This window comes from Aquarana catesbeiana, linkage group LG05 (genome assembly GCF_042186555.1).
Source record: "Aquarana catesbeiana isolate 2022-GZ linkage group LG05, ASM4218655v1, whole genome shotgun sequence".
Lineage (NCBI taxonomy): Eukaryota > Metazoa > Chordata > Amphibia > Anura > Ranidae > Aquarana > Aquarana catesbeiana.
Window position 1 is genome coordinate 424,105,104 of NC_133328.1, and position 20,601 is coordinate 424,125,704.

At 41.0% G+C, this 20,601-nt stretch overlaps 1 protein-coding gene across 2 annotated transcripts in view; it reads right to left on the reverse strand.

The window, feature by feature from the left end:
• The window catches only part of ZNF236 (zinc finger protein 236), a 461,432-nt gene that overhangs the window by 80,889 nt on the left and 359,942 nt on the right, over positions 1-20,601 (reverse strand). For both annotated transcript variants that reach the window (XM_073631228.1, XM_073631227.1), the window contains exon 28: positions 19,186-19,370. In XM_073631228.1, coding sequence (XP_073487329.1) covers positions 19,186-19,370 — 185 coding nt within the window. The remainder of the gene's footprint in view (positions 1-19,185; positions 19,371-20,601) is intronic.

Here is a 20,601-nt window from a genome sequence, read left to right on the forward strand (position 1 = left end):
ATTACAGCCTTCAGTTCAATGTTTTTCTAATCTGAATTATATGTGATGGATCAGAACACAATAGTCTAAGTTGGTGAAGTAAAATTAGAAAAATATATACATAAAACTATGTTTCAGAAATAAAAAAATGATAATTGGCATGTGCGTATGTATTGACCCCCTTTGTTATGAAGCCCATAAAAAGCTCTGGTGTAACCAATTATCAAGTCACATAATTAGTGAAATGATGTCCACCTGTGTGCAATCTAAGTGTCACATGATCTGTCATTACATATGCACACCTTTTTGAAAGGCCCCAGAGGCTGCAACACCTAAGCAAGAGGCACCGCTAACCAAACACTGCCATGAAGATCAAGGAACTCTCCAAACAAGTAAGGGACAATGTTGTTGAGAAGTACAAGTCAGGGTTAGGTTATAAAAAAAATATCCAAATCTTTGACGATCCCTAGGAGCACCAAACGGAAAGAACATGGCACAACAGCAAACCTGCCAAGAGACGGCCGCACACCAGAACTCATGGACCGGGCAAGGAGGGCGTTAATCAGAGAGGCAGCACAGAGACCTAAGGTAACCTTGGAGGAGCTGCAGAGTTCCACAGCAGACACTGGATTATCTGTACATAGGACGACAATAAAACTCCATAGAGTTGGGCTTTATGGCAGACTGGCCAGAAGAAAGCCATTACTTTCAGCAAAAAACAAAATGGCACGTTTTGAGTTTGCGCAAAGGCATGTGGGAGACTCACAAAGTGTATGGAGGAAGGTGCTCTGGTCTGATGAGACTAAAATTTAACTTTTTGGCCATCAAAGAAAACGCTATGTCTGGCACAAACACATCACATCACCCAAAGAACACCATCCCCACAGTGAAACATGGTGGTGGCAGCATCATGCTATGGGAATGTTTTTAAGCAGTCAGGACTGGGAAACTGGTCAGACTTGAGGGAAAGATGGATGGTGCTAAATACAGGGATATTCTTGAACAAAACCTGTACCACTCTGTGTGTGATTTGAGGCTAGAACGGAGGTTCACCTTCCAGCATGACAATAACCCCAAACACACTGCTAAAGCAACACTTGAGTGGTTTAAGGGGAAACATGTAAATGTGTTGGAATGGCCTAGTCAAAGCCCAGACCACAATCCAATAGCTAATCTGTGGCCAGACTTAAAGATTGCTGTTCACAAGCGCAAACCATCTAACTTGAAGGAGCTGGAGCAGTTTTGCAAGGAGGAATGGGCAAAAATCCCAGTGGTAAGATATGGCAAGCTCATAGAGACTTATCCAAAGCAACTTGGAGCTGTGATAGCCACAAAAGGTGACTCTACAGAGTATTGACTTTAGGGGGGTGAATAGTTATGCACATTGAGTTTTTGTTATTTTGTCCTATTTGTTGTTTGCTTCAGAATAAAAAAAAAAAAAAACATCTTCAAAGTTGTGGGCATGTTCTCTAAATTAACCGCTTCAGCTCCAGAAGATTTTACCCCCTTCCTGACCGAAGCACTTTTTGCGATTCGGCACTGCTTCGCTTTAACTGACAATTGCGCGATCGTGCGACGTGGCTCTCAAACAAAATTGACGTCCTTTTTTTCCCACAAATAGAGCTTTCTTTTGGTGGTATTTGATCACCTCTGCGATTTTTATTTTTTGCGCTATAAACAAAATAACAGCGACAATTTTGAAAAAAACGCATTATTTTTTACATTTTGCTATAATAAATATCCCCCAAAAATATATAAAAATTTTTTTTTTTCCCTCAGTTTAGGCCGATACGTATTCTTCTACATATTTTTGGTAAAAAAAAAAAAAAATCGCAATAAGCATTTATTGATTGGTTTGCGCAAAAGTTATAGCGTTTACAAAATAGGGGATAGTTGTATGCCATTTTTATTAATATTTTTTTTTTTTTTTATTAGTAATGGCGGCGATCAGCGATTTTTATTGCGACTGCGACGTTATGGCGGACATGTCGGACATTTTTTACACATTTTTGGGACCATTGTCATTTATACAGCGATCAGTGCGATTAAAAATGCACTGATTACTGTGTAAATGACACTGGCAGTGAAGGGGTTAACCACTAGGGGGCAGGGAGGGGTTAAGTATGTCCTAGGGGAGTGATTCTAACTGTCAGGGGGATGGGCTGTGTGTGTCACTACGCTGATCACAGCTCCTGATGACAGGGAGCTGTGATAAGTGACACTTGTCACTAGGCAGAACGGAACGTTCGTCCTCTCCGTGAGGCGATCGCGGGTATCCCCGCGGCGATCGAGTCCGCGGGACCCGCGACCCGACTCACGGAGCTCCCAGCTGACGCGCGTGCATGCCGCCGGCGGCACGCACGCAATGGCACGGCGGGGAATTCAAATGGACGTACCTGTAAGTCCATTTGCCCAGCCGTGCCATTCTGCTGATGTACATCGGCGTGCGCCGGTCGAGAAGTGGTTAAATGATGCAAATCCTCAAACAATCCATGTTAATTCCAGGTTGTGAGGCAAAAAAACATGAAAAATGCCAAGGGGGGTGAATACTTTTGCAAGGCACTGTACATAGTTACATTGTTTCAGCTTTGACCAATGTAAATGTGTATCAACCATACCAATGCCCCTGGAAGTTGGAAATCACTGAAGTAGACACTGCTACTCCAGTGATCTCCACTTGCCTCCTAGTCTGAGTGGCTGCCCTGTTATATTGCAAACACAGGAGGGTTAGACACTTGGCACAGGTGCCATTGAGAGAAAGCTTTGCACTTTTTAAATAAACATTCTCTGATTTCACCGTGTGGAGGGCATGATGGCACCACCCTGCCTCTCTACTTCATTCAATTATAGAATGCCTTGCACTCATTTATCAAATTCAAAGCATTCTCTGACTGGCATCAATGCTGAGTGGCTGACCTCCTGCTTTCAGAATACAGCAGGGTAGCCACTCAATACGCTCAATTCAGAAGAGAGAAGCAGTCTGCTGTGTTTTAATCTGAATATAATCAATTAATCAATTCTGATAAGCAGACACTCAGCTCAAAAAAAGAGAAGCCGTCTTCTGTGTTTTGAATTCTGAAAAACATCAATTCCGATAAGCTAAAATAAAGAAAACCTTTTACATACCTTTCTGCAATGTTACTAAGGTTTTTACATTATAGTTTCATTGGCTTTTAATTACAGATGTCTGATAATGGTTACCTCTTCCTCAGGTGGTGTCTGGCTGCACTGAACATTGTCTGTGCATCCTATCAGCCCAGTTGGTCATTCATGTGTGAATAGTTTATTGACCAGACTACATTTTTTTTTTTAATGTCTGCATAATGTTCCAAACCGCATAACCATGTTGATATACACTATTTTGTCAAAAGTACTGGGACACCTGCCTTTACACGCACATAAACTTTAATGACATCCCAGTCTTATTCCAGAGGATTCAATATTGAGTTGGCCCACCCTTTGCAGCTATAACAGCTTCAACTCGAATTCATCCCAAAGGTGTTCTATCAGGTTGAGGTCAGGCCAGTCAAGTTCTTCCACCCCAAACTCACTCATCTATGGACCTTGTTTGTGCCCTGGTGTGCAGTCATGTTGAAACAGGAAGGGGCCATCCCCAAACTGTTCCCACAAAGTAGGGAGCAGAAAATTGTCTGAAATGTCTTGGTATGCTGACGCCTTAAGAGCTCCCTTTGCTGGAACTAAGGGGCCAAGCCCAACCCCTGAAAAACAAACCCACACCATAATTCCCCCTCCACCAAATGATTTGGACCAGTGCACAAAGCAAGGCCCATAGATGAGCGAGTTTGGAGTGGAGGAACGTGACTGGCCTGCACAGACTCCTGACCTAAACCCGATAGAACACCTTTGGGATGAATTAGAGAGGAGACTGCGAGCTAGGCCTTCTCGTCCAACATCAGTGTCTGACCTCACAAATTCTGGAAGAATGGTCAAACATTCCCATAGACAAACTCCTAAACCTTGTGGACAGCCTTCCCAGAAGAGTTGAAGCTGTTATAGCTGCAAAGCGTGGGCCAACTCAATATTGAACCCTACGGACTAAGACTGGGGTGCCATTAAAGTTCATGTGCATGTAAAGGCAGGCGTCCCAATACTTTTGACAATATAGTGTAACTGACAAAAAAGAGAATTTTTCTGAGAACTAATAAAAAAGTGAGAGTCTATTTAAAGCTTCCAACTTGTCATGCATACATTAAAGTACTATTAATGTCATAATACCCCCTTGGGCAGTGTGTAGAAGCTTGGAATATAGAGGCACCTTGTTAACACAAAACATTAAAGTGATTGTAAACCCTTACCTATACCCAATGAAGTGACTGGCCTCAGGTGATACACAGACGTGAAAAAAAAATCCTCCTACATAAGTTGAAGCTGTTTATTTGCGGGCATGTGTCCTGTACATCCTTGTAAAACTCAAAGACTAAAAGGATTTTTAACAGACTCACAAAGCAGGGGGCGGGGAGCTTCAGTTACACACTGTGCAAGAGCTCTAAGTGCTGATTGGAGGAAAGGGACACACCCTCTCTTCCCATTCATACAGCACAGGAGTAGAAGCTGTCAACCAGCTGAAGCTCTGTCTCATGTCACCTTTTCAGCTCTTGGTGTCAGGAAAACTTGTCAGAAGTGACTCATGCAGATAGAGAGAGGCAATTAACACTATAGAAATGTGTGCTTTCTTCAGATTTATGTCTGAGGTTTACAACCACTTTAAGGAGGCCCACCTGAACACCTTACTGCAGAAGGGACATAAAAAAAACCCTAATTTGGGAACCATTTTAAAGTAATAAGGGGGTTGTGTGGGTACCTAATATGCTAGTGTGTTTCTCTTCTGCTCGATCCCTACTTCAGTAAAGTGTTTTTTTTTTTTTTTTTTTTTTATAATTGGAGCACGGGCTTCTTTTATGTTAGAAAAGAACTATAACTCTTTGGGGTCAGGTATAAAGCAGGCATGTGGTTTAAGTACAAAATCATAAGGACATACAGTACATAACATTTCTTATTTGTGTTGGATCAATATTTTCAGTCTTTGCTCATGCTGCAGTGGTCAGAATGCAGAAAAAAATGCAGACAATAAACTCACCAGTAAACAAAATAACCTACCATTCTCTGGCTAATTTGCTCTTCAATGTCACCCTTTCTAGTCTCCAAGGCAGAAACAGGTGAGAAAGACTGATGGCTAGCATTCCCTAGCTGAATCTCATACAAGTTTTATGAGTTGGCTGCATTAATGAACAGCACTCATCGATTGTGTTTGTTGGGCTACAATATATTATATTTAAGAATTAATTTCAACTTCCCAGAAAACATTATGGCTGAGGCCTCATGTACACTTCTGCTGGTAAACGGACGTTCAGAGGCAGTTGGATGCTTTTTTCAGCTGCCCCTGAACTCATCCAATGTTATCTTATGTGTACATAAGGTACAGGTTTGTTTAAGGTCGTTTTGAGGCAGTTGTGTTTAGAGGCTTTTCTTGAAGGCAAAAAAATGAGTTCAGACACCGAAGTTTCCGACGTTTGACGCCAAACGTATCTAGTTCAGCCGCGCTTCGTTTACAGGCGTTTTTCATTTTTGACTATTTTGAAAAAAAAAAAAACGCTTCTAAACACAAATGCCGCTAAACGCGTCATGTAATGTGGCAAAAACTGACGGTTTAAACGTGGGTTATTATCTGTCAAGTTAAATCATTCAGGAGAGTTTGTAAAAATGTCCCGTGTACATTAAGCCTAAAAGGATGGTTTAAAAAAGCTGTTTGATTGTCCACATGTGCTTGTGTCTGTTCTGGCTTAAAAATATATACATTACAACAATAATAATCTGAATTGGGAAAAAAAGAAATTAAAACTATGGCCAAAACAGATTTTTTTTTTTTTTTGGCAAAGCAGGGATAGTTTTCCTTCCTCCAAGGGAGAGGGAGAGGGAGAAGACCTAGCAATCTGTCTGCAGCAGTCTCCTGCTGGCCAAGGAAGATTGCTGCTCTTGCCACAAGTAGTATCCCTGATAAAAGTATCAAGAGTGAGTCTAAAGGGACAATGTCCCTAGAAGGCCATACATATCAAGTGTTTCCTGTACAAAGGTTCCACAGTCCAAAACATCAATTAAAGTGTCCTACACAATTGTACTAACATAAAACACAAGGCTTCAGTCACAACTAGAATCACAACTAGAATTTAAAGCTATGGCCAGCTGCTTCACACATTCAAAAAACAAGGACCAACACCATCAGTGGTTAGATCTCTTTTGATGGATTGTGACCAGATATAGTTTAATAAAGTAAAGTCACAGTCAGGAGCCAGGTGAAGAGCAGGAACTGCCAAAGTCAACATAACTCTATAAAGAGTTCCCAACTGCTTATTGGTTAGGTCCCTAAAGACAGGAGCATCTTTTAATGGAATAATAGGTGAGACATCACCGGATTCATAGCAGGAATAAATGGTTTTTGCAAAAAACCTCCCTAAATAGGTAAAACAGCTTAAGGGGAGCAAACCGCTTATCATGATGCTTTTATTCTCCGTAGAGAAAGAGATAAAAAGGGGGGGGGGGGTTGCAAAAGGAAAGTCTTTCTGGCCCTAGAAACTTTAAAGCAGTAGTAAAGTCTCGAGAGCAAAATAAGAGAAATGGTCCCTCTGTGGGTTTAAGTCATAATGTACTAGTATGCACTGCATACTAGTACATTATGACAGACTTACCTACAAACAGAGCCCTTCAGTAATGCACTGTCAGGGCTCTTCAGGGTCCCCAGCACTTCCATCTTCACCTGGTCTTCCTTTTGGGTTTCGTAACTTCTGCCGCTTGAGTGACCGGGCCAGGGTGACATCATTCCCGCACGAGAGTCACATTGCGCAGCACATAGTCGGACCATAAATGTGGTCTGAGCTGTGTATGTGCGGCTCAGATCACATTAATCGCTGACTAAACCCACTGTAATTTTTAAATTACCCACTACCACTTTAAAGGACCCAAGACTGGAAACAACACTGGTAGAAGCAACAGGCCGATCCTCCCATTTAAAGAGTGGTGAGCACTGCATTAATAAGAGCCAAAATAGCCTCCTTTAATTTGGAAGTAATATCAGTAGACTGTGACTCCTATGGAGTAAGCTCACTGGAGTGTCTCAGAATCAGACAGAACACTTGTGGCAGATGGTTGGAAGCTGCTAAGACATAAAATGGTAAAATCAGATATAGAATCTGAAAAAGAGGTTGCAGAGGCCTGATTGTGGCCTCTACGATCAGAGTCAGCATATACCTGGATGATATAAATCATAAAGTCTAGCATAACTGCAGTAAAAACATCAGCCGAAAGGGCATACGATGCAGCCATACCCAACAGAACTAAAGTAGACTTCAGTGATGGGATGGACTAGTAGCAAAGGGCAATAAGATCCCAGGCAGGTGTCAGCACCATCAGAGTGTGTGCTGAGGACACAAAGTATAGTAGGCCTGTCTCCTCTGTATCCAGAATCAGACATGCTGTGACTGCGTGGCAATACCATATTTGCTCAGAGTAAGAAACAAGGCTTCAGCTATCAAAGTTTGTAGGTAGGCAGCAGGAAGAGATAAAAGATCGAAGTTACACGTGGCTAATGGACAAACCAGAATATGGCTTTTTGCTAAAAGAGTTTGTGTAAACTCCAACAATGAACTTCTCTTATTTCCCCCCTTATGCTCTGTTAAATATACGATTGAAAGAGGGTGCAAAAAATACCTTACTGTCAAGCAACAAAGATTAATTAAATGTTCCCTTTACTGTCACTCATTCAATCAACTAATCAATCAATTACTCAAGAACACAGTGTTTTCATACTGTTTTCAGATTGCCAAAGGGTGTGCTGTATCATATATGTTTACTACCCACGTCATCTTTAAAAACCTGAAGCATACTATTATGTGCTTCTCTAAGTTCACTGTAAATGGCAAGGCGCCAAACTAATCGGATTTGCAACCAAGCTCTTTGTTTGATGAATAAACCTGAAGAGGGTAAAAGACATGGGTGTTTGTTATTGTGCACTATATTGTTCTTCTCAGCTCTCAGTTCTATAGGCAAAACTTTTTCTTTTCATTTTGGAAGGGGTAAGGGAGGGTAAAACCGCTCCTGTCAGTTTTTTTTTGCCATCTATGTCCTATTGGGAAGATTTACCTTCACTTCTTGTCCCATAGCTAAAACAGGAAGTGAGAGGAAATCACTACAAATGAATGGAATCCCTAAACACACACCTCCCCCTGGTCACCAGAACTAGTGTCCCCATTGAAAGATTTCCCCTCTATTACTTTTCTAGGCACAACCCAATATTTGGGATTGTCTTCTTTTTCTTTCAATGATAAGGATGAGTCTTCCTAAGAGGATGAATCTTCCTAACGGGGACACAGACAACAATAAAAACCTGATAGGGGTCCAAAACTCAAAAAAAAATTTGCCTGAAGTTATACTTTAAGTTTAAGAATTAATTTAACATATACTATATTGTATTTTATTTTTCAAGCAATTTGATAATGATCTTGCGAAATGCAGTGTGTTCAGAGCTAAATCATACATGTTATCTTTAAGAAATCATGGTCAATTAAGTAAGTTGTTTACTTAATCTATGAGCAGCAGGTGCTGTTTGTCACAGTGAGCCATACAATTTTATTTTCTCAGACCTCAAATTGTATTTCTTAGATACGAGACAAAATGTCAACTTGATTAAGTGTTCATACCCAAGAGCCTCTTTGAATTAGTGCTAATGCCTTCAGCAGCTCAGAAACTAGGCTTCCACTTAAAGAGACTTCATTGATATGAAACCTTTTAAACTGTGCCAATTACCAGCTCTTCTCAATGGTTATTTGCAGGGACATATTGGGCAATTAATTCATGTTTAGTCAGTGTTTTACTAGAATGTCTCTCATTAGTTTATTTTTACTCCAATAACATCCAGCTAAAAAACAGATTTTATATAATGCAGGGCAACAAGCGAGATACAGCTGAGCTATATTACGTTTTTATGAAGCATGCATTCCTGTTTTATGCTGTGTTTGCATGTACCATAGACATTTCAGGGTAATAAAGGGAGAAGTAAGAACTGTCCTGCAAACCATAAACTTTTAGTTACTTTTATAATACACATATACATTACTATCACAATATAAGGCCAATACATTATAGCAGTTAGTTAAATAAAACATGCCTACAAAGGACACAAAATATTTATTAAAGAAAGCACTGCAAAAAGCAATAAATACAAGCAAAGTGCTGTAACGAATAGCGGCCAGATTGCAGTCAGATCAATAGACAATCAGGGGAATTCATAAAGAGTGTCTAAAACACTCTTAGTAATGCTGATGTGTCTTTATATGACAAAAGTTGGTGTGGGTGACAAACTCATATACCTGTTGCAAACAGGTACCCAGATAGCAAGGACAACTTGCCACAAAATTTGTGTTGTGTTAAATTGTAAGTCTTGTTAACTTGCTGCACATTTTCACTGGCAAGTTGTACACTTGCAGAGCACTTGAAGCACAAGTTCTAGTTGACACGTTTCCAGTTTGTAGCAAATTTGCGTGGCAAGTCTCTAGCAAAATTACAGTGGTGTGTCTACAGCAAGAGCTCTGCAATTCACAGTGACCCCTGTGGTGGGATGACTATTGTACAACATAACTGAACCAGAACTTGCAGCAGACTTGCAGAATGTTTGCAAAGAAAGTTGATCTGGAGTCATGCAATGCAGATATGCTGCAATTGTGCAACAAAATTGTGAAGCCTGGAAAGTCTAGCAACAGCTTAGCAAGTCTTTTTCAAACTTGCAGCTTAATTGCTTGTTATCTGGGTAAAAGAACCTGGGGCACACACCATACAGACACTCCATCCTCAGGGCAGCTGAGCTCCCTCCTGCTGCTGCTGCAGCTGTCACACAGACAGTGCAGCAGCCAAGTATTTTTAAAACTGGTTAGGCAAAGCCTGATAGGATTCACAGACACTAGTTCCCCATGAGGTCCGCTCCCCTTGAGGCTGACAGCAGGCAGTAGGTGGCTCGGTAGCAAATAAACAGCCTGCTATTGGCTATAGAATCTACTTACTGCCTGCTGTCATTCACGAAGAGAGAGCAGACCTGATGAGGAACTAGTGTCTCAGCTTCCCCATCAGGCTCTACCCACTTAACCTGTCACTGATTGTTAAAGGGATAGTTCACATATACCACAAAACTTCCTATGCAGATAAGGGGCATTTGTAGATAAAAACAAACTGTGCAGCTCTGACTAAAGATGAATAATACTCTTGCTATAGGTGTAGGCCATTTATATACCTTATGAAGTCTGACTGGAATACTCCCAGGGTGTTGCTAAGTACTCCCAGGATGTTGCTAAGTGAGGCCTAGTCATCACGGCTCATCTCCACCATGACAGGAATGAGCTATTTTGTGATTCAAACCCCCTCACATCCATTTTCTCTCCTCTTATATAGTAGCTCTGAGCCCAGCATTTGAGAGCTCACTCCTGTGATGGTGGAGGTGAGCCGTGATGACTAGGTCTCCCTTGGCAATGTCCTGGGAGTATTCCAGTCATGCTTCATAAGGTATATAAATGGCCCACACTCAAAGCAAGGGTATTATTCATTTTAAGTCAGAGCTGCACAATTTGTTTTAATCTACAAACACTCCTTACCTACATAGGCAGTTTTTTTGTAAAGGTGAACTATCCTTTTAAGGGAGTTATCATTTTCACAGCTGAAAGCCTCCTAACAACCAGTGACAGGTGGTGAGGTGTTAACAGCGGCAAATATTCCACCTGCTGCACAACGTAGAGTCTGTTTGTCTCTATACGCCAACTTAGAGTTGGTCTTAATTATCTCCAGTTTTGTAATCTAAGCACTGCAAGTGTTGGTAAAGCTACCAAAACGGGTGGCAGGGATTTTTTTAATCTGGTGCAAGACATTTTAAATAGCCATACCACCATAAAAGTGTTACTATAAATTTATTGAATTATCCTGAATAAGTAGTTAGTTGCTATGGTACTACTGAAACATTTTCAATGCTGTTTGAATAAGCACAATCTAAAAGGATGTTTAAAAAGGAACTTTCTGTCCCACCTTTAGTGGCTCTGCTCTTTGACCTCCGTCCCTGCAGGACTACCTGCAAATCATGACAGTGGCACAGCCTCAATGCATTTCACACAACTTGCTTCCTCAGGAAGCTAGTACTGACTGAAAGCTGTTTATGTTGGTGCATCTCAAGCACCATCTAAATGTGTGTGCACATTTTTTGCATCTATAGGATTCCCCATTTTAATATATATACTACCCTATGAAAACATTACTTTATTGGGCTTGTGGACTTTTGTCGTCGATGAGAGAGAAATTGCACAGGAGCGCATGGTAGTATTGGATCCATCCCTTCTCTACTTCCGGTCCTATCTGTAAAGCTTGAAAGGCCTTTAATGGCCGGATATATTTGGTGAGTGAGCATTTTTACCACACGTGGTAAAGCACCTGGCTGGAATTAGGGATGGCACATCTTTCACGGTCACTTAAAGGCATGGTGGTCAGGAAAATATTTATATAGGCTTTGGACTTTTAGTTGTTTAATTTATAGATATACAGTGCCTTAAAAAAGTATTCATACCTCTTGACATTTTCCACATTTTGTCATGTTACAACCAAAAACGTATTTTATGTGATAGACAAACTCAAAAGTGGCACATAATTGTGAAGTGGAAGGAAAATGACAAAAGGTTTTCAATTTTTTTTTCAAATAAATATGTGAAAAGTGTGGCATGCATTTGTATTCAGCCCCACCGAGTCAAAACTTTCTAGAACCACATTTCGCTGCAATTACAGCTGCAAGTCTTTTGGGATATTTCTCTACCAGCTTTGCACATCTAGAGAGTGAAATTTATGTCCATTCTTCTTTGCAAAATAGCTCAAGCTCTGTCAGATTGGATGGGGAGCATCTGAACAGTAATTTTTAAGTCCTGCCACAGATCCTCAATTGGATTTAGGTCTGGACTTTGGCTGGGCCATTCTAACACATGAATATGCTTTGATCTAAACTATTCCATTGTAGCTCTGGCTGTATATTTAGGGTCGTTGCCCTGCTGAAAGGTGACCCTCCGCCCTAGTCTCAAGTCTTTTTCAGATTCTAACAGGTTTTCTTCTAAGATTGCCCTGTATTTGGCTCCATCCATCTTCCCATCAACTCTGACCAGCTTCCCTGTTTCTGCTGAAGAAAAGCATCCCCACAACATGATGCTGCTACCACCATGTTTCACGGTGGGGATGGTGTTTTTAGGGTGATGCAAAGTGTTAGTTTTCCGCCACACATAGTGTTTTGCTTTTAGGCCACAAAGTTTGGTTTTGGTCTCATCTGACCAGAGCACCTTCTTCCAAATGTTTGCTGTGTCCTCATATGGCTACTCACAAACTGCAAATGGGACTTCTTATGGCTTTCTTTCAACAATGGCTTTCTTCTTGCCACTCTTCCATAAAGGCCAGATTTGTGGAGTGCACAACTAACAGTTGTCTGATGGACAGATTCTCCCACCTGAGCTGTGGATCTCTGCAGCTCCTCCAGAGTTACCATGAGCCTCTTGGCTGCTTCTCTGATTAATGCTCTCCTTGCCCGGCCTGTCAATTTAGGTGGACAGCCCTGTCTTGGTAGCTTTGCAGTTGTGCCATACGCTTTCCATTTCTGTATGATTGATTGCTGCGTGAGATGTTCAAAGTTTGGGATATTTTTTTATAACCTAACCCTGCTTTAAACTTCTCCACAACTTCCCTGACCTGTCTGGTGTGTTCCTTGGCCTTCATGATGCTGTTCACTAAGGTTCTGGAACAAACCTCTGAGGTCTTCACAGAACAGCTGTATTTATGCTGAGATTAAATTACACACAAGTGGACTCTATTTACTAATTAGGTGACTTCTGAAGGCAATTGGTTCCACTAGGTTTTAGTTAGGTGTATCATAGTAAAGGGGACTGAATATAAATGCACGCCACACTTTTCAGATTTTTTTTATCATTTTCCTTCCACTTCACAATCATGTGCCACTTTGTGTTGATCTATCAGATAAAATCCCAATAGAATACATTTACGTTTTTAGTTGTACCATGACAAAATGTAGAAAATGTTAAAGGGTATGAATGCTTTTTCAAGACACTGTATGTTGTTGATTGTTACCATTATTTACAGTGTTTGAGTGTTAACATCACTACCTTCAAGGAGAAGTGCCTATCTTTATATTGTTCATACAGCTGTGCATGTGCAGGAGAGTTTCTGCGCATGTGCAATGACGGCAAAGGTTTGGGACTTCTTAAATTGCTGTTTTTGGGCATGAACAGAAAATCCCACCCATGCACAGATGTTTGCCAAAATCCATGCATGCGCAGATGCACCATAGGGAGCACTCTGGACCTGAAGTTCAGTGAAGCATCAGTGGGGGGAAGAGGGGAGGACACAAACCTCTTTCTCACCCTGGCAGGAAATGTGAAAATGGCATAAATTTAATAAATAATACATTTATATCCAATTGTGAGAGAGGGAAAGGACACTTACTTTAGGGTGATGATCCGCTTTAACCACTTGTTATTGAGGGATGCATGGCTTATGACAGCTAGCTTTTGATTTTTTTTTTGTAAATCTAAACGTAAGGCAAAACAAGCTTAATACAAATATTAAAAGCATAAAAACCGCAGAGGTGATCAAATACCACCAAAAGAAAGCTCTATTTGTGGGGAAAAAAGGAGATAAATTTTGTTTGGGTACAACGTCGCACGACCGTGCAATTGTCAGTTAAAGTGGCACAGTGCTGTATCACAAAAATGGCCTGGTCAGGAAAGAGGCAAATCCTTCCGGGGCTGGAGTGGTTGCAGAAACATTGAGAGCTTGTCCCTCGCCCAGCCTGTAAATGTGGAATATGGCTGCAATGGATGAGTGCCATCATCCCTAATAAATGGAAATGGAGAAATCCCTCAAAGGGTGAGACTATAGTGGCACTGGTAGATTAAAGTCAAAGAGGTAGTAAGAATTGTAAAAATATAAAATTTTATTACAAACTGTACATATACAAAACACAGGGTTCTCTGATCGGCCAAACGTGTTGCTGTCTATCTCTCTGAAGCTCATACAGGTGTGGACTCGCTTTTTGAGCTTGGAAATACTGAGCACCTGGCTTCATTACCAAACAACTGACTAAGGACTATTGCAGTGATTTTCTGCACTATACAGTGGTCCCACTGATCCAAATTTCCATTTGGGAGTATACCCATCTTCCAACATCACACAGTCCCCCTTTTCTTCAGACCGTATGCTGGGGGAATCACTGCAGGCCTGTTCTGAGTGGACCTATGGTCCCATCGGGTTGGGTGTCGGCTCTCCCTCCCCTTTAAGCATCCAGGTAGCAGCTGTCTGCACACAGGGTTCTTTGATTGGCTGGATGTGTGTCTATCTCTCTGAAGCTCATACAGTTGTGGACTCGCTTTTTGAACTTGGAAATACTGACCACCTGGCTTCATCACCAAACAACTGACTCAGGACTATTCTCAGTTTGGACCATGTTGGTGCAGTGATTTTCTGCAATATACAGTGGTCCCACTGATCCAAGTTCCCATTTGGGGTTATATCCATCTTCTATCATCACACAGTCCCCGTCTCTTCACTACGAATGTTCGCATCGGGCTGGGTGTCAGGGAATAACAACGCATGGCACGCTGATGCATGTTCTTAAGCTTCACCATATGATTTATCACTCAAAAATTTGGAAAGTTGTATTTACTGTATATTAGACACCTCTGAAGGAGTCCTGAAACGTGTTAGATGTCTGTATCTAATTCTTCCAATATTAATGTATGGTTGTCATACACCATTTTCACTTGATGTTTTGTATATGCAGGCCTTTTTTTCAGCGGGAACGTTGGGGAACGCAATTCCGGCACCCCCTGCAGTGAATATATGTTATGGCAAAGGGTGCTGGGGTGTGGCTGGGAGATCTGTTGTTGATGGGAGTAATCTACTGTTGAGGGAAGGGTCTATTTTTATTGTTGGCTGCTGGAGGGTCTATTGATGCTGGCTGCTGGGGGGGGTCTGTCGTTGCTGGGGGGCAATTGTTGCTGAGAGGGATCTACTGATGAGAGAGGGGTTTATTGTTGCTGGCTGCTGGAGGGTCTATTGATGCTGGCTGCTGGGAGATCTGTTGTTGCAGACAAGGGTCTATTGTTGCTGACAAGGGTCTATTGTTGCTGGCGTGGATCTGTTGTTACTAGGGTGGATCATTTGTTACTGGAGGGTCATTTTGTTGCGGGGGGGTCTATTGTTGAAAGGGAGGGTATATTGTTGAAAGAAGGGTGTATATCTTAATGCTTATTAATAAAATCTATACAAATCACTTAGCACCACAAAATTATACTTGGTTCTGTATTCTCTAAAAAGGGGCGTACAGGAAGGTGGGTAGAGGATGGAACCAAAGGACGGTGCTCAGAGGTGGATAGGAGGCGAGGACAAGGGGTGACTCGAAAAGGGGAGTTCCTGGACCTATTCTCTGAGAAAAAAAGCCCTGTGTATATGTATAGTTTGTAATAAAAATTGATATTTCCCTTAAGGGATTTCTTACCCAGCCTGTGACAGAACAGTAAAATGAGAAGCAGTTTACACACTTGCACTGCTTGCATTAATAGAAAATATCCTTGCTGCTGTAATGAATTACTAACAAAATTAACATGTGAGGAACAAGTAGTGCAGCAATACTCAGAGCCCAGATTGAGCGATGATGCTGCCCCAGGAGACCAGTCCATGGCAGCCTAGGCTCAGAGGAAGTGGGCTGAATAAAACTGGTGGTCATTCAACCTGGAGGACGGATAACATTTAGTGGTGGAAAAGCGATATTTTAAAGGAAAATGGCAGCTCTGGAATAAAGAGGAGTATTGCAGATTAAGCTGCTTTTCTTCATGTTTTATCCATGTCACTACCAGGTCTGTTTTTGCATTTTTTGCCTATATTTAAAAAATCATTTCAGGCTTGAAGCTTACATAAAACCCCTAAAATATTATATATTTGCTGAAAGCAGACACCCTAGAGAATAAAATAGTGGTAGTTCCAATTTTTTATGTCAGACAACATGAGCGCAACAGTTAATGAAACGCAACGCAAGATGTCAGCAAAAAAATATACTAAAGCTAATTTTAGGGCGCACAGATGCGATAAATTACACAGTTGTATTGTTAAATATAAAATATGAGGTTGCAACGAGTAAATAGCCAGCATGTCAAACTCTATAATTATAATAATTATTTTTTTTGGAAGGAGGGGGAGGAGGGGGGAGGAGGGGGGAGGAGGGGGGAGGAGGGGGGAGGAGGGGGAGGAGGGGGGAGGAGGGGGAGGAGGGGGAGAATTACATTTTTTACATTGTTTTTCTTTATAAACTTTTTTTTTCCCCCCATCACATAGGGGACAAAAAGTTCCCTTTGTGATGCATTTTTGGTGACTCATTACTGAGACATCAGGGGTTGTCTCACCTGTCTATCACTGAAATAAAAGAGTGCAGCTTGAGCCGGGATGGGGAGGATCTACACCTACAGAGGTGTGTGTGGAAGTGATTTGGTGCATCGCTTCCATCTGACATCCCACTTGTCAGATTTACATGCCCACCGATACTACCGTTGTAGTACCTACTGTGGTGGCAGTAAAAGGATTAAAGTGATACTAAAGTCTTGTTTTTTGTTTTTTTAAGAACAACAAACATGTTATACTTACCTACTCTGTGCAGTGGTTTTGCACAGAGCGGCCCAGATCCTCCTCTTCTTGGGTCCCTTGCCAGCGCTCCTGGCCCCTCCCTCCTGCCGGGTGCCCCCACAGCAAGCAGCTTGCTATAGGGGCACCTGAGCCGAGCCGCTGCCCTGTGTGTTCATTCAGACACGGAGCCGTGGCTAGGCCCCACCCTCTCTCTCTCAATAGGGATAGAACATTTTTGCGGAAGGGAGTTTAACAAGACACGTGCCCACTCATTAAAATTAGAAGAAAAGAGGTTTAACCTTAAACTACGTAGAGGGTTCTTTACTGTAAGAGCGGCAAGGATGTGGAATTCCCTTCCACAGGCGGTGGTATCAGCGGGGAGCATCGATAGTTTCAAAAAACTATTAGATAAGCACCTGAGCGACCACAACATACAGGGATATACAAGGCAATACTGGCATATAATCACACAGATAGGTTGGACTTGTGTCTTTTTTCAACCTCGCCTACTATGTAAATGTGTAACTATACGTAACAAAGAAAGACCGAACATTTTTAAAACTAAAAAACAGTTTTCATAGATTGTTATAAATATTTGCAAAGGGGTATTTTTTTTCCTTTGTTAATGTGCGCTGATGAAGCTGCACTGATGGGCACTGATAAGGCAGCACTGATAGGTGGCACTGATGAGGCGGCACTGGTGGGCACTGCTGCAGTTACTAGTACTGATGGGCACAGGTAGGTGGAACAGGTAGGTGGCACTGGTTAGCAGCAGTGGCTGTCACTGTGTGGGACTGATTTCCATTTATACAAGCCAGTAATTGGCTTATTTTGCTCTCCTCATGCTGTCAGCTTGAGGAAAAAAAAAGCAGATTACTGGCTTTTGTTTACATCATGTGATCAGCTGTCCCAAGGACTTGGTGACCACAGAGCGCGCCGCCAGCACAGCCTCTGACAGAGGCTTCTTACCATGTGATCAGCTGCCCATCACAGTGCCAATCTACAGTAACACCTGTCAGAACCTCACCAGTACCTCATTATCAGTGCCGCCCATCAGTGCCACCTGTCAGTGCCAATCAGTGCCGCCTGTCAGTGCCCATCACAGCCGCCTGTCAGTGCCCATCAGTGCCACCTATCAGTGCCCATCAATTCTACATATCTGTGCCTCCTCATCAGTGCCGCCCCATCAGTGCCCGTCAGTGAAGGAGAAAACAAAATTTTATAACCAAAACGAAAAAAAACTTTTTTTTTTCTTCAAAAATTTTGGTCTTTTTTAGTTTGTTTAGCAAAAAATAAAAACCCCAGAGGTGATCAAATACCACCAAAAGAAAGCTCTATTTGTGGGAAGAAAATGATAAAAATGTAGTTTGGGTACAGCGTTGCATGACTGCGCAACTGTCATTCAAAGTACGACAGCGCTGAAAGTTAGAAATTGTCCTGGGCGGGAAGAGGCAAAAGTGTCTGGTATTGAAGTGGTTATTTTCTTTTGGTTGATGTTCTGCCAAAAATTTACAAACTACCTGTTCAGGCTGTGTCGCAGCCACTTTCACCATTTTCTCTTAATTACTTAATTAAAAAAAATATACAAACATAAAATAAATAAGAAAGTAATGGGAAGGACCCACCTACAAAATATTTTATTTAAAAGACTATATTGATTTATAGTGATATTTTTTTAGATTAAAAACAGTTAAAAACAGTGATACTGTGGGAAAGTATGGTAAGTCTTCTTGGCCAATCACCTTATGGAAAATTGTATGTCAGGATGACTATAGCTGATAAGTACAGTCAACTTGCAAAAGTGCAGGCATTAGGTAGCCATATTGCACATGCATATCTGGTCATCATGTTAAATCTTTAGATATCTTTACTAAAACATGGTCGACAGTGGCAGAATTGGTGAGTACCTGCACAAAGTTTCTAATCTGATTAATTAATATGACGTGAATCTTTAATTCTGAAAAATCCGTCTGCATTTTATTTGGTTAACTTGTCTCCATAAATCTTCAGCTCACAACAGTGGATTTGTTTTAGGTTTAGCCTTTTTACAAATTGGTACATGCCTCTATGTAGATTATGATACATGAGACAGTACAACCCTCCTCAAGCATTGGGATTATTATTTTAAATTAGCACATTTTCACATCATCCTATAAATATTCTTCTAAATTTTAATCGCAATATGTCAAATTTTATAATAATGTGTTTATTTTGACCTGCCAATTTATCTTACCCAAATTTTCATTGCATTCCCAGCTGTAAATCTGTTTAGAAAAATGTCATCTTTTGATCGCCTGTTCATCTAATTGTCCTCCCAACTTTTTATTGCTCATTTAAATATAAAATATATTGAGTTGAACAGCCCACAAATTCTGTATTCATCCTACATGGCTGCATAACACCAAGCTGTTTAATTATTACTGTGCCCAGACTACTTGTAAACTAAGCTGTCACACTAGCTATGGAAACAAGACAGCATATTGTAAATTGAGTTCATACCTGGGGAGTGATGTTCAGGGTCACAGTATCAAGTCCTCCCGACAACATACTCTCAGTGTCAGCTAAGGTTAGAGTTACACTTCCATCTCCTCCCACTCCAGATGACATAACCAAATTCTGAGTAGACACGGGGGTTTGAGTGATTGAGGTGGTGCTAGGAAGACTGCCAGTTGATGTGGTCAGTTCTAACAAAAAACATATATATATATATTTGATCAAGAGTTGTATTCTAGGAATTCATAGTCACTAAGTATTTTACCAAATAAAATGCATTATGGAAATATAAGCTTATAACAAATCAAGTTTCACAATGCTCAAAAATAGCCTTTTAGGGCCACCTGTGCTATTTATCAACCGAGTGGGCTGACAGGCATCCTAAATGTACAACCTAAATTCCTGAAAATTTTGCACGCTGTGTAAAATCTACAATAAAAATTGAATCAAATTGTTTGCGAATAAACCCATTTTTTATTCACAATAGAAAATAGAAAACATATCAAAATGTTTAACCTGAAAAAAGTACCATTTTAAGAAAAAACTAAGCTAATTTTGAAACTGACAGCGGCAACACATCTAAAAAAAAAAAAACTGGAACAGGGCCATGTTTACTATGGTGTAGCATCTCCTCTTTTAGCAACACTCTGTAAACGTCAGGGAACTGAGGAGACCAGTTGCTGGAGTTTTGAGGGGAGAATGGTGTCGCATTGTTGCCTGATATAACATTCTAACTGCTCAAGAGTCCTGGGTCTTTTTTGCCGTATTTTTGGTTTCAAGATCCACCAAATATTTTCAATTGGTAAAGGTCTGAACTGCTGGCAGGCCAGGAAAGCACCCGGACTCTTCCACTGTAAAGCCATGCTGTTTTCATAGATGCAGTATGGCCTAGAGAAGACAGCGCCATTTCTGGATAATGTTTAGATATGGATTCTTCTTTGCATGATAGTGATTTTTGGAAGTATTCTTGAGCCCATGCAGTGATATCCATCACAGAATCATGTCTGTTTTTAACGTAGTGCCATCTGAGGGACAGAAGATTAAGGCATCCAATATTGTGTTATCCCTAGTGCACAGAGATTTCTCCAGATTCTCTGAATCTTTTGATGATATTATATAATGTAGATGATAACATATATAAAATCTGTGCAGTTTTATGTTAAAATTGTTCAACAAATTTTAGAGTCAGACTTTTACAGAATGGTGAATCTCTTTTTTTTTTTTCTTTTTTTTTCTTAAAATGGTACAGTTGTAAAAGTGCATGTACATAATCTACTGCTCAATACTTTACGCAGGCACTGGGTAAATAATTAAGGCCTTTGGGACCAACATATGACTCAATGGGACCAGTTGAGCTAATGCAAAACATTCAATTAAAAAAATGATTTTAGGCATGTCATTCATTGCATTGCAGTAAAGATA